Source organism: Staurois parvus, unplaced genomic scaffold (genome assembly GCF_062004578.1).
Source record: "Staurois parvus isolate SC_StPar_1 unplaced genomic scaffold, SC_StPar_1.0 ptg001614l, whole genome shotgun sequence".
Taxonomy (NCBI): Eukaryota; Metazoa; Chordata; class Amphibia; order Anura; family Ranidae; genus Staurois; species Staurois parvus.
This window is the reverse complement of record NW_028319410.1, coordinates 514,466-528,411: the sequence shown is the minus strand read 5'-3', so window position 1 is coordinate 528,411 and position 13,946 is coordinate 514,466. Positions and strand designations below refer to the sequence as shown.

The following is a 13,946-nucleotide window of genomic DNA, read 5'->3' as shown; positions in this document are numbered from 1 at the left end:
ATCCCCCCTTATGTATTATACATGGAGATCATATCCCCCCCCCCTTATGTATTATTCATGGTGATCATATCCCCTCCTTATGTATTATACATGGTGATCATATCCCCCCTTATGTATTATACATGGAGATCATATCCCCCTTATGTATTATACATGGTGATCATATCCCCCCCTTATGTATTATACATGGAGATCATATCCCCCCTTATGTATTATACATGGAGATCATATCCCCCCCTTATGTATTATTCATGGTGATCATATCCCCCCCTTATGTATTATACATGGAGATCATATCCCCCCTTATGTATTATACATGGAGATCATATCCCCCCTTATGTATTATACATGGAGATCATATCCCCCCTTATGTAATATACATGGTGATCATATCCCCTCTTATGTATTATACATGGAGATCATACACCCCCTTATGTAATATACATGGAGATCATATCCCCCCTTATGTATTATACATGGAGATCATATCCCCCTTATGTATTATACATGGAGATCATATCCCCCCTTATGTATTATACATGGTGATCATATCCCCCTTATGTATTATACATGGAGATCATATCCCCCCTTATGTATTATACATGGAGATCATATCCCCCTTATGTATTATACATGGTGATCATATCCCCCCTTATGTATTATACATGGAGATCATATCCCCCCTTATGTATTATACATGGAGATCATATCCCCCTTATGTATTATACATGGAGATCATATCCCCCCTTATGTATTATACATAGAGATCATATCCCCCCTTATGTATTATACATGGAGATCATATCCCCCCTTATGTATTATACATGGAGATCATATCCCCCCCTTATGTATTATACATGGAGATCATATCCCCCTTATGTATTATACATGGTGATCATATCCCCCCTTATGTATTATACATGGAGATCATATCCCCCCCCTTATGTATTATACATGGAGATCATATCCCCCCCCCTTATGTATTATACATGGAGATCATATCCCCCTTATGTATTATACATGGTGATCATATCCCCCCTTATGTATTATACATGGAGATCATATCCCCCCTTGTGTATTATACATGGAGATCATATCCCCCCTTATATATTATACATGCTGATGATATCCCCCCCTTATGTATTATACATGGAGATCATATCCCCCCTTATGTATTATACATGGAGATCATATCCCCCCTTGTGTATTATACATGGAGATCATATCCCCCCTTATATATTATACATGGAGATCATATCCCCCCTTAATCTCTCTTCTCAAGAGAAAATAAATTCAGGTCCTCCAAACTTTCCTCATAGCTGAGCTCATCTCATACAGGACAGTCCTCTTATTCTGTGATGAGTAATAGAAAATCTTCATTCCGATATAACCACCAATGTGAGAATTGCACCACCGTTATATCAATTTGGAGGCTTACCAGATCCTTTGACCCGATAAATATAGGGGTTCAATACACGCTGATATATACAATTCCATCCAGAGTCCTGTGTCTCAGGTCAGATCACATGTACCATCCAACGCTCCTCAAGCCGTCCCGGTGTTATGGGGTCGACATATGCTCATATAAAATAAAGAGGTGCCTCTCAGTGCAGTAGGTTCAAAACAAATTTATTAGATGAACGAAAATGCCCTTACAAGCATAATAAATTATAAGGCAACCACAGACCATCAATCAGCAGAAACAACTGTAAAATGGCGATTGCGTCAGCAAGGAGGCCCCTGCCAACGCGTTTCGTCATAACCAGCCATCCTCCGGGGCACTTCCTAGCACCGAAAGACACCTGGTTATGACGAAATAGCACTTTTTGTTTATCCTTTACTGGACACATATTATTTGTATATTATTGATGTCAATTTTTGATGTATGCAAATGTCACTTAGAGCAGCACTAGCTATTTAATTGATTTGTGATTTAGAGGGGATATCCTCATGGTGCATTTGCTGCTTTGTATGTGATTAGGTTTGGGCATTTGTGCGGTTTAACCATTTAATATAACTTCTAATGCACATTGAGAGAAGCTCACAGTGTGCAGTGAAATCAGAGTAAGCCATTTCAGTCCAGGCAGGGGCGTCCCTAGGGTTGGTGTTACCCGGTGCGGTAACACTTGGTGACAACCCCTCTGATGATCTCCGCAGAATGGATCGGACTCCGATCCATTGTGCTCAATCCGCAGATCCGATCCATCCTGCGGGGATCATCGGCTGTCTTTATGACTTACCTTTTCGTGGAGCGGGTCCGGTGTCACCCCGTATAGATTGCATGCCGACGATCCCTGCAGGATGGTTCGGATCTGCGGATTGAGCATAATGAGTCCGATCCATTATGCTCCCCAATCCGCAGATCCCATCCATCCTGCGGGGATCATCAGCATGCAACCTATACGGGGTGACACCGGACCCGCTCCACGAAAAGGTAAGTTGTAAAGAAAGCCGACGATCCCTCCAGGATGGATCTGATCCATCCTGCGGGGATCGTCAGCTTGCTTTACAACTTACCTTTTTGTGGAGCGGGTCCAGTGTCACCCCGTGCGGTCGGTGTCATCCGGTGCGGGCCACACCCCCCGCACCTGCCTCGGGATGCCACTGAGTCCAGGAGATGAGCCGGAACATCTGTACTAGACTGGTGGGAAGACATGCTGGTAGGTGAATTGGCTCCTGTCTAAATTGTCCCTAGTATGTGTATGTATGAATGTGAGTTAGGGACCTTAGATTGTACACCCCTTGAGGGTTAGGGACCTTAGATTGTACACCCCTTGAGGGTTAGGGACTGATGTGAATGTACAATATATATGTAAAGCGTAAATTGACGGCGCTATATAAGTACCTGAAAGAAAGAATAAAAAGCCCGCTGCACTCACAAAGTGATCCAACTAGAGATAGGAGCAAAATTCTACCATCTTTAAAATATTTGACTTAAGTTACATTGTAGCAAAATGCATAATTAAACCAACATTTCGTGTCTTTCCCATCTTGCCGTAGCAAGCAATTCGTCCACCTGAAGCCAGCAACTGCTTATCCCCCTTTTTTTTTTTTGCTTTCCAGCAGCGACTTGATCTCCGGACAGCGTGAGGCCCCGTAATTGTACTCGGCGAGGATTGTCCGAAACACTTCAGCCTTCCCGCGGACGTCTACGGCTCTGCGCGGCGTTCCGTTAACACTCGGCGGCGGCTTCCACGGTGAGAAAGCTGCGATCCTCAGGGGTCGAGTGAAGAGGAGAGAACCAGAACGCGGTGATGAACACATTGACAGCTGTGATAATGAGGATTAGCCCCGTCACAATGTTATTCAGAAGGTGCACTCTACAAGAAGGAAAAGAGAGGCCGGATCAATGATCAAAGGCGCGGAGCAGAGAGAAAAACCCGCTCTGTTCTCTAATTGTGATGATAACACCAGCCCCAGAGACCAGGAACGCACACTGGAAAAAAAAAAAAAAAAAGGAAGCCTAATTGTGTCTAAGTTGGCAATTTAGCTGTCCGGAAACAAATGGGTTTAGCCTGTCATTTCCTATGGAGGCTTTAAGAAAAATTCCAACAGATAACTGAGAAAAGTCAACTCTATTCACCATAAATCAGGGCTCCATTGACTTGTTGTCCTTTGTGGCAGGAGGTACGGGTTCGGTCAATGAACCTATTGGGCATTACATGCATATGCCTACAAACAGGGGCGGACTGACCATTTAGCCACTCGGGCACTGCCCGAGGGCCTGGGATCAGTAGGGGGCCCCATGAAATGCCCCTGGTACCTTTTCATAGGCTATTCTGGGTGTGGTTTGAGTGTGGGCGAGGACACAGGGGCCCCATGATTTCCTATTGCTCGGGGGGCTCCATGAGTTCACAGTCCTTAAAGCGGAACTTCCCCTTTCGGGTGGAGTTCCGCTTTAAGTTCAAACTGCTGCAAGGAAGCGTGTCCAGCCATTAGGCAGAAACCTTGAACTGGCACACGGTGGATCCCAGGCAGGGGTGGACTGACCATTTAGGCACTCAGGCACTGCCCGAGGGCCTGGGGTCAGAGGGGGCCCAGTGAGATGCCCCTGGTACCTTTCATAGGCTTTTTTGGGTGTGGTTTTGAGTGTGGATGAGGACATAGGGTCCCATGATCCACTATTCTCCGGGGGCCCCATGAGTTGTCAGTCCGCTCCTGCCTACAAACCCCCGATCAATGGAAGGCCGCGCAACTTTTTTTTTCTGGTCAAACTATAAAGAGTTGGCATAGCTATTTGCCAAGTGAAAATGCATGTACATTCGTTCTGAGCAAATGGGGCAAAAAGCGAATGAAAATAAGCTATATCCAGTGCTGTTCGAATGTAAATCATTGATTTAGTTTAAAAAAAATACTGAATTTGGCCACTAGATGGACCTAAGTGTTATAGGAAATTTCTATGATACTTATCTCCATCTATTGGCCATACTTGGTACTTGTCATGGAAATTCTTCATAAATCAGCACAGAAGTGTATAGACCAGGGGCGGACTGACAACTCATGGGGCCCCCGGGCAATAGGGGATTATGGGGCCCCTGTGTCCATGCCCAAACTCAAAAAAGCCTATGAAAAAGGTACCAGGGGCACCTCATGGGGCCCCCTACTGACCCCACGCCCTCGGGCGGTGCCCGAGTTTCTAAATGGTCAGTTCGCCCCTGGTATAGACTGTTATTTTACACATTTTTTGAAATTAAAAATTATTTATTTTTTACAAAGTAAATTTGTTGTGTGCAAAAAAAACCCCCAAATGTAAATAGGCTATATCTGGTGCCGTTCGAATGTAAATCATTGATTCAAACCAGGAAATACTGCATTTGGCCACTAGATGGAGCTATGTTTTATAGGAAATTTCTATGCTACTTATCTCCATCTATTTTAAATTCTTTATAAATCAGCACAAAAGTGTAAAGACTGCTATTTTACACATTTTAAAAAAAATCATAAAGTCTTTATTTTTTACAAAGTAAATTTGTTGTGTGCAAAAAAAACCCAAATGTAAATATGCTATACCTGGTGCAGTTCGAATGTAAATCATTGATTTAGGCAAAATCAATACTAAATTTGGCCACTAGATGGAGCTCAGTCTTATAGGAAATTACTATGATACTTATCTCCATCTATTGGCCATACTTGGTATTTGTCATGGAAATTCTTTATAAATTAGCACAGAAGTGTATAGACTGTTATTTTACACATTTTTTTAAATTAAAAATTATTTATATTTTACAAAGTAAATTTGTTGTGTGCAAAAAAACCCCCAAATGTAAATAGGCTATATCTGGTGCAGTTCCAATGTAAGTCATTGATTTAAACCAGGAAATACTGCATTTGGCCACTAGATGGAGCTACGTTTTATAGGAAATTCCTATGATACTTATCTCCACCTATTGACCATACTTGGTATTTTTCATGTAAATTCTTTATAAATCAGCACAGAGGTGTAAAGACTGTTATTTTATACATTTTTAAAAAATCATAAACACTTACTTTTTTACAAAGTAACTTTGTGGTGTGCAAAAAAACCCCCAAATGTAAATATGCAAATCTGGTGCAGTTCGAATGTAAATCATTGATTTAAACCAGGAAATACTGCATTTGGCCACTAGATGGAGCTACGTTTTATAGGAAATTTCTATGCTGCTTATCTCCATCTATTCTAAATTCTTTATAAATCAGCACAAAAGTGTATAGACTGCTTTTTTATCATTTAAAAAAAAATAATCATAAATTCTTTAGTTTTTACAAAGTAAATTAGTTGTGTGCAACCCCCCCCCCCCCCCATGTAAATAGGCTATATCTGGTGCAGTTCGAATGTAAGTCATTGATACAAACCAGGAAATGGTGCCTTTGGCCACTAGATGGAGCTAAGTGTTATAGGAAATTCCTATGCTACTTATCTCCATCTATTGGCCACACTTTATATTTTTCATGCAAATTCTTTATAAATCAGCCCATAAGTGTAAATACTGTTATTTTACACATTTTAAAAAATATAAATCCTTTATTTTTTTACAAAGTAAATTTGTTGTGTGCAAAAAAAACCAAACAAATGTAAATATATCTGGTGCTGTTTGAATGTAAATCATTGATTGAAACCAGAAAATACTGCATTTGTCAACTAGATGGAGTTGAGTAATATAGGAAATTCCAAACTTGGTATCTCCAATGTAAAATCTTTATGAGTCAGCCCATAAGTGTATAGACTGTTATTTTACACATTTTTTTAAATATAAATTATTTATTTTTTACAAAGTACATTTGTTATTTGCAAATGGGACAAAAATATTGTAAATATGTTATGTTGGGTGCTGTTCGAATGTAAAATATTGACTTAAAATAGAAAATACTGCATCTGTCCACTAGATGGAGCTATGTATTATAGGAAATTCCTATGGTGTTTAGCTCCATCTAGATGCCAAACGTTGTATTTGACATGTAACATCTTTATAAATCAGCCCATAAGTGTACAAACTGATATTTTTATTAAAATTTCTTTATTTTTTACAACGTGCTTCAGTTCTGTGGAATGGAGCGAAAGCCAAACTTAAATAGGCTGTATCCAGTGATGATCAAATGTAAATCACTGATTTAAACCAGGAAATACTGCATTTTGACACTAGATGGAGCTGAGTAATATAGGAAATTTTTAAAATACTTATCTCCACCTATTGGCCAACCTTGGTATTTTTCTTGTAAAAGCCCATAAGTGTATAGACTGATATTTTACGTATTTGTTTAATTATAAATTCTGTCTTTTTTTTTTTTACAAATTAAAATTCAATTCAGTAAGTATTCCCAATCTGCAAAACATGATTTTGAACCAGCGCAGGACAGCTTTCCAAGGCCAGCATTGCCAACATTCCTGCTTTTCCCCTAGGTTCACACCTATGCAGATTTTGTGCATTTCTGCATCACTTTTTTTGCACTTGCGTTTTTGCCACGTTTTCGATGCATTTTGTGTTTTTTTTAAACCACTAGCCTACAGGGCAATTACACCCCCTTCCTGTCCAGGCAAATTGTCAGCGGTTAGAGTGGGAGCACGTCATATGACATCCTCCCAGAACGAGAAAACCGCCTTGCCCCCGTCATTTCCTTATATGGCGGGCGGGAGGCAGTTAAAATTTCTCGTTGCTAGGCAGATTTTAAATGTAAACCACACCAAAAACGTAGCAAAATGCAATACATGCTCTTCTGCAGCTTTCCCATTGAAGTTTATAGAACCAAAAACGCAAAGTTTTGCTTTCAAAAAAGCCCCTGACCCTTTCCAAAAAATGCACCGGCTGAAAAGGTACGGGTGTGAACTTGTCCCTTTCGAAATCATGTTAAATGGACTGTACTGCGTTTCTGCAAAACTCTGCAGAAAACGCTTAGGTGTGAACCAAAGGTTATAATTGATAGACCCAGAGCTCTGGTCAGAGAGAGGGAAAGGGGATGTGCCTCTATTCTGATTCATTCTGCAGTCTGTGTAATTTGATCTCTCTTGCTCTTCAGGGCTATTGTGCAGCACAGCAGTTATTGGAGCTGTCAGGTGTAAGAAACAGTTAGGCAGGGGGAACCAAGACTGGGATAAAAATTAAGAGGAGAAGGTACAAGGCAGCAGGGTACAGGCTATGGGACAAAGCAAGAACAGGCTCAGGATTAATGGCAAGAAATATCTTGCTAGCAGAGTAATAACACTGAAGCACAAGGGAAATGTAGAGGAGGAACTAAATACCCTCCCAGCAGCCAGCATCGGTTGGAGACTGAGTACTGGAATCTGCTGCCTGTTGGGTGACACACGCTGGTGGACTTTGGATCTACCACCTTCTGCTCTGTGAACCACAGTGCTACCAGCAGGTAATCCAGGTCTTGGCAGAAGGGGTGCAAAGAGAAAAAGAGTGGAGTGAATAAGTGAAGAGAGAGGAACAAAGAAGAGGGGAGCTGAGGGGGAAGGGAGGGATATAACAGGCAAGGTGAGGAGAGGATAGTAGAGGGAAGGAAAGGGGGACAATGACAGGAAGGTAAGGGGAACGGGGAGGAAAGACGTAAAGTGGATTGTAGAGGAGATGAAGGGGAGGCATGGGGGGTGGGGGGAGAAGATAAAAGATTGGTGAGGACAATGGGACAAAGCAAGAGCAGGCTCAGGATTAATGACAAGAAATATCTGGCTAACAGACAATAACACTGAAGCACAAGGGAAATGTAGAGGAGGAACTAAATACCCTCCCAGCAGCCAGCATCAGGTGGAGACTGAGTACTGGAATCTGCTGCCTGCTGGGAGAAACATGCTGGTGGACTCCAGGTCTACAACCTTCTGCTCTGTGAACCACAGTGCTAACACCAGGTGATTCAGGTCTTCACAGAAGGGGTACAAAGAGAAAAAGAGTGGAGTGAATAAGTGAAGAGAAAGGAAAAAAGAAGAGGGAAGCTGAGGGGGAAGGGAGGGGATATAAGAGGCAAGGTGAGGAGAGGATAGTAGAGGGAAGGAAAGGGGGACAATGACAGGTAGGTAAGGGGGAGGAAAGACGTAAAGTGGATAGTAGAGGAGATGAAGGGGAGGCATGGGGGGGGGGGGGGAGAGAGGAGATAAAAGATTGTTGAGGACAATGGGACAAAGGCAAGAGCAGGCTCAGGATTAATGACAGAGCAAAACACTGAAGCACAAGGGAAACATAGAGGAGGAACTAAATACCCTCCCAGCATCGGGTGGAGACTGAGTCCCGGGGTCTGCTGCCTGCTGGGAGACACACGCCACACGCTGGTGGACTCCGGAACTACAACCTTCTGATCTGTGAACCATAGTGCCACCACCAGGTGATCCAGGTCTTGATAGAAGGTGTGCAAAGAGAAAAAGAGTGGCGTGAATAAGAGAAGAGAGAGATAAAAAAGGAGAGGAGAGCTAAGTGGGGAGGAAGGGTAAGGAAATGGATGTATGAGGCATGGTGAGGAGAGGAGAAGATAGTGGAGGGCATGAAAGGGGGACAATGACAAGAAGGTAAGGGGAATGGGGAGGAAAGAAGTGAAGTGGACAGTAGAGGAGATGAAAGGGAGACATAGGTGGGGGGTGGAGGAGAGGAGATAAGAACAATGGTGAGAAAAGAAGTGGAGTGGATAGTGAAGGAAAAGAAAGGGGAGAGCGATGGTGGACTCCGGAACTACAACCTTCTGCTCTGTGAACCACAGTGGTACCACCAGGTGATCCAGGTCTTGATAGAAGGTGTGCAAAGAGAAAAGGAGTGGCATGAATAAGAGAAGAGAGAGATAAAAAAAGGAGAGGAGAGCTAAGGGGGGAAGAAGGGTAAGGAAATGGATGTAGGAGGCATGGTGAGGAGAGGATAGTGGAGGGCATGAAAGGGGGACATTGACAAGAAGGTAAGGGAAATGGGGAGGAAAGAAGTGGACAGTAGAGGAGATGAAAGGGAGGCATGGGTGGGGGGTGGGGGAGAGGAGATAAGAACAGTGGTGAGGAAAGACATGGAGTGGATATTGAAGGAAAAGAAAGTGGAGAGTGATGGGGAGGTAAGAGGAGTAGGGAGGAGAGAAGTGGATAGTGGAGGAGAGGAAAGGGAGGAGTGATGAGGAGGTAAAAGGAGTGGGGGGGGGGAGGGAGAGGAGTGAGGGAGGGAGAAGAGTGAGGGGGGAGGGAGGGAGAGGAGTGGCTAGTGGAGTGGAAGAAGGGGGTTGGCAAGGAGGAGGTAATAGGAGTGGAGAGTAGAAGAAAAATAAAAGAATGGAGTGCACATGAGGGATAGGGAAGGGGCAAGTATGGAAACTAAGGGGAGGTGAGAAGAGAAAGTAGAAGGCTAAAAGACAGGAAGGTAAGAGATGGAAAAATATTGGAGATGAGAGAGGGGTATATGTGTGTGTGTGGTGGGGGGGGGGGGATGAAATATGGAGGAGAATAGAACAGAAGTTGTGGGTAGAGGAACTGAGGAGAGAAGGGAGGAGAAGAGAGGAAGGTGAGAACAGAAAGTACAGGGAAGCTGAGGGAAAAGCATAGGAGTAGAACAGACGAGAAGAAGAGAACAAAAGAGTGGAGGGGAGAGGAAAAGAGAGGAGAACACAAGAGGGAAGTCAGAGGAAGAGGAGCAAATACAGGGAGATGAAGAGGAGTGGAGAGCACATTAGTGTAAAAAGGAGGAGTACATTTAGAGGAAAGTAGGGTAAAGGCCTGAGGGTGACAAACTTTCGGGGAACCACCAGAATTGCATAAACAGAAAACATGAAATAAATGATACTTTTATCCCCATGCCATTTAAAAACATTTTGGGAACAAATGGAGAAAAAGCAGCTTTGCTCGGTGTGAGATTTCTATAAACATCTATATGGTGTGAATAGTAGGACCCAAGGCACACAATTAACAAGCAAAATCTGTAGACCAAGGTTCACGACCCCCTTATAGTCCAACACAAAGGGGATAGAGTTGAGTCGGAATCCTTCGTCATGTATTGATCTAACCGGAGTCATCCTTTTCTGGAGTCCAGTCACATTCACATACATCCCACCAGCCTCTTCCTAACATCCCTACAACCTCAGGCAGAACTATGATCGCGCCATTCTAGGAATGGAACAAAGGCTACAATATTAAACCCATCGTGTTCCCCCACCCTGCAGATTTATACCAAAGTCCTAAGGTTTATCCTTTCTAATCTTGATCTATTTTTCCGACCCTTTGCTCACTAATGCTCGGAGACCAGCTGCTTTCATTCAACCTACAAACGGAGTTAAGCCTGAAACGGTCAATGAAGAAGACTCATTACCCTGATATACGGGGAAGGAGAAAGGCAAAATGCCCCATTGGCTGTAAAAGAAAAATAGGTTGTCTTGTGTGAGGAAAGACGGTCACATTTGGTAATTACTCTCCCACATTATTAAAGGCCGTATACCATACAAAGTACTGGCCGTTACTCTTATTTAAGATTTAATTGCCCCTTGCATGGCGATAAGACCGTTATATACAAATATTTTATAACTCCATATTATACCTTGCTCCAGCCCGCCAGCAAATAATGATGAAAAAAAGGAAAAACTTGTTCGCTTGTAACAAATCTTCTGACGGTCTAATCTTTTCTTTGGCAAGCTTTACATTTACCGTTTGAGCGATGTACTAAATATTTCTAAGTATCTCTAAATCTGATGACTCCTAATGTCTGCCAGAGTTTTGGTTCCCTGCAGGGAACACAGAGGAACGGATTTGCTTTGAGATATCAGCTTAATTCTTTGTTAACAAAGTGACCATATCCACTCGCTGAGCAGAAATCCCTTTAAATGGTCATTAATAAAAGCTTTATCTAGTTTGGAATTCATTTCTGCTACTGTAATCGGGGTATATCAAGGTTGCTCTGTAAGGAATTATGATTGGTGGTCATGGAAATCCTTGCCTGTGTTAGGTTGGCCATAGATGGCCTGATAATTAAATGATATCAAGGTTGCTCTGTAAGGAATTATTATCGGTGGTCTTGGAAATCCTTGCCTGTGTTAGGTTGGCCATAGATGGCCTGATAATTAAATGATATCAAGGCTGCTCTGTAAGGAATTATGATCGGTGGTCTTGGAAATCCTTGCCTGTGTTAGGTTGGCCATAGATGGCCTGATAATTAAATGATATCAAGGCTGCTCTGTAAGGAATTATGATCGGTGGTCTTGGAAATCCTTGCCTGTGTTAGGTTGGCCATAGATAGCCTGATAATTAAATGATATCAAGGCTGCTCTGTAAGGAATTATTATCGGTGGTCTTGGAAATCCTTGCCTGTGTTAGGTTGGCCATAGATGACCTGATAATTAAAGTATATCAAGGCTGCTGTAAATGGAATCATTATTGGTGGTTTTTGGAAACCTTTGTGTGTGTTAAGTTGACCATATGGCCATAAATGGCCATAGTTGGCTTATAATTAAAGTGTATCAAGGCTGTTCTGAAAGGATTTATTATAATAATATAATTATCAGTGTTTTTTTTCGAAATCCTTGTGTATGTTAGTTCAGCCATAGATGATCCAATAATTAAGGTATATCAAGGCTCCTCTGAAAGGAATCATTATCTGTGGTTTTTGGAAACCCTTACATGTGTTGGGTTGGCCATAACTGGCCAATAATGAAAGTATTCTGGGGCTGTTCTGAGGGGATTATTTATCATAGGTTTTGGAAATCCTTGTGAATGATAGGTTGGACTTAGATGGCTATAGTTGGCTGATAATAAAAGTATATCATGGCTGCCCTGAAAGGAATCATTATCATTGGTTTTAGAAACCCTTACATATGTTGAGTTGGCCATAGATGGCCATAGTTGGCCAATAATTAAAGAATAATGGAGCTACTCTGAGGGAATTAATATTGTAGGTTTTGGAAACCCTTCTGTGTGCTAGGTCGGACTTAGATGGTCATAGTTGACCCAATAATTAAGGTATATCAAGGCTGCTCTGGAAAGAATCATTATCTGTGGTTTTGGAAACCCTTACGTGTGTTAGGTTGGCCGTAGATGGCAATAGTTGGCTGATAGTGAAAGTATATCATGGCTGCCCTGAAAAGAATTATTATCAGTGATTTTGGAAATCCTTACATGTGTTGAGTTGGCCGTAGATGGCCATAGCTGGCCAACAATTAAAGTATACTGGGAAATATTATTGTAGGTTTTGGAAATCCTTGAGTGCCTTAGGTTGGACATAGATGGCAATAGATGACCCAATAATTAAGGTATATTAAGGCTGCTCTGAAAGGAATCATTTATCTGTGGTTTTGGAAACCCTTACATGTGTTAGGTTGGCTGTTGATGACTATCGTTGGCCGATAGTGAAAGTATAGCATGGCTGTCCTTAAAGGAATCATTATTGGTGGCTTTAGGATGCCTGTGTCAGGTTGGTCATAGATGGCCGATAATGAAAGTATAACAAGGCTGCTCTGAAAGAAATCTAGTCTGTCTAACACTCCCCTACCCCCAGACTGACAATGCTACTGTCCAAATGTGCCCCCTGTGCTCCTTTATCCATTATGGGGACACTGTAATACGGTAGGTGTATTACTGACCAGATCGCCAGGTCAAAACAGAGGGAAAAAAATAAATGCAGCCGCCACTTCTAAGGATTAATCAGCTACAATATATTATATTTTTGGTTTAATGCCGCTTTAATACTCCTTGAAGGTGATGTTGGGGATCTCTAGTGGCTGGAGGAGCCAAAGATTACTAAAGAAGATTTTCAGCTATTGGGCAATCTCCAATCTTTTTCTGTACCATGGAAATACAAAGTTTGGAAAGTTTAGGGCAAGTAAAGAAAAATAAGTTAGTTTCAGATGTAGAACAATCTGTGTCACAAATGGCTTCACTTAAATAAAGTCTTTTATGCTGAAATCCCATTCTGATCCAAATGGATTGAAACGTAAAATTATAGATGATGTATTTTCTATTAGTGAAGAAAAAAAAGTAAATGTTATATATAGTGAATACAATGTGGCTCTAATATAATTTAATGAATGAGCAATACACAATAGCTACTTGTCCCCAGTACTTGTACAGTAAGTGTTCTGAGGACAACTCGGCGAATACCAAGCAGCAATGAGATCAACAACCCAAGCCGTAAATTCAAAGTAAATATCGGATTTATACCTCCTAGAAAAGAAAATCAAATAAGAATTAGACTAATGATGGCCATACACTCTTCGAATAGCAATCAAATTCTTATCTGATCGATATCTTCCGATCAAATAATCGATCTATATTCATAAAACCCATCTGATCAATATGCCACGCATGGGGAAGTAAGTTATCAAATCTCTGTTTCCATCATATAATCTCATAGTTTGATCAATCAAAATATGATCGTAAAGTGCTTCCGATTGATGCAAGAAGATCAATAGCATTCCACCATGGCCAATTGAATCTGATCAAAATTGAGTCTAAATCGATCAGAAGAGACATTTTGGCCATTCGATTGCTTGTGGATTTGAATGTTTTTAATGAATTTTACATCGATCAA

General features: G+C 41.8%; 1 protein-coding gene across 1 annotated transcript in view; it reads right to left on the bottom strand.

Annotated features, from left to right (window-relative positions):
• Nucleotides 1-1,612: 1,612 nt before the first annotated feature.
• Nucleotides 1,613-13,946, bottom strand: part of LOC149435087 (ninjurin-2-like) — a 118,638-nt gene continuing 106,304 nt past the window's right edge. Inside the window, exon 4 of the mRNA XM_089663019.1 lies at nt 1,613-3,320. Coding sequence (XP_089519145.1) covers nt 3,173-3,320 — 148 coding nt within the window. The 3' untranslated portion in view covers nt 1,613-3,172. The remainder of the gene's footprint in view (nt 3,321-13,946) is intronic.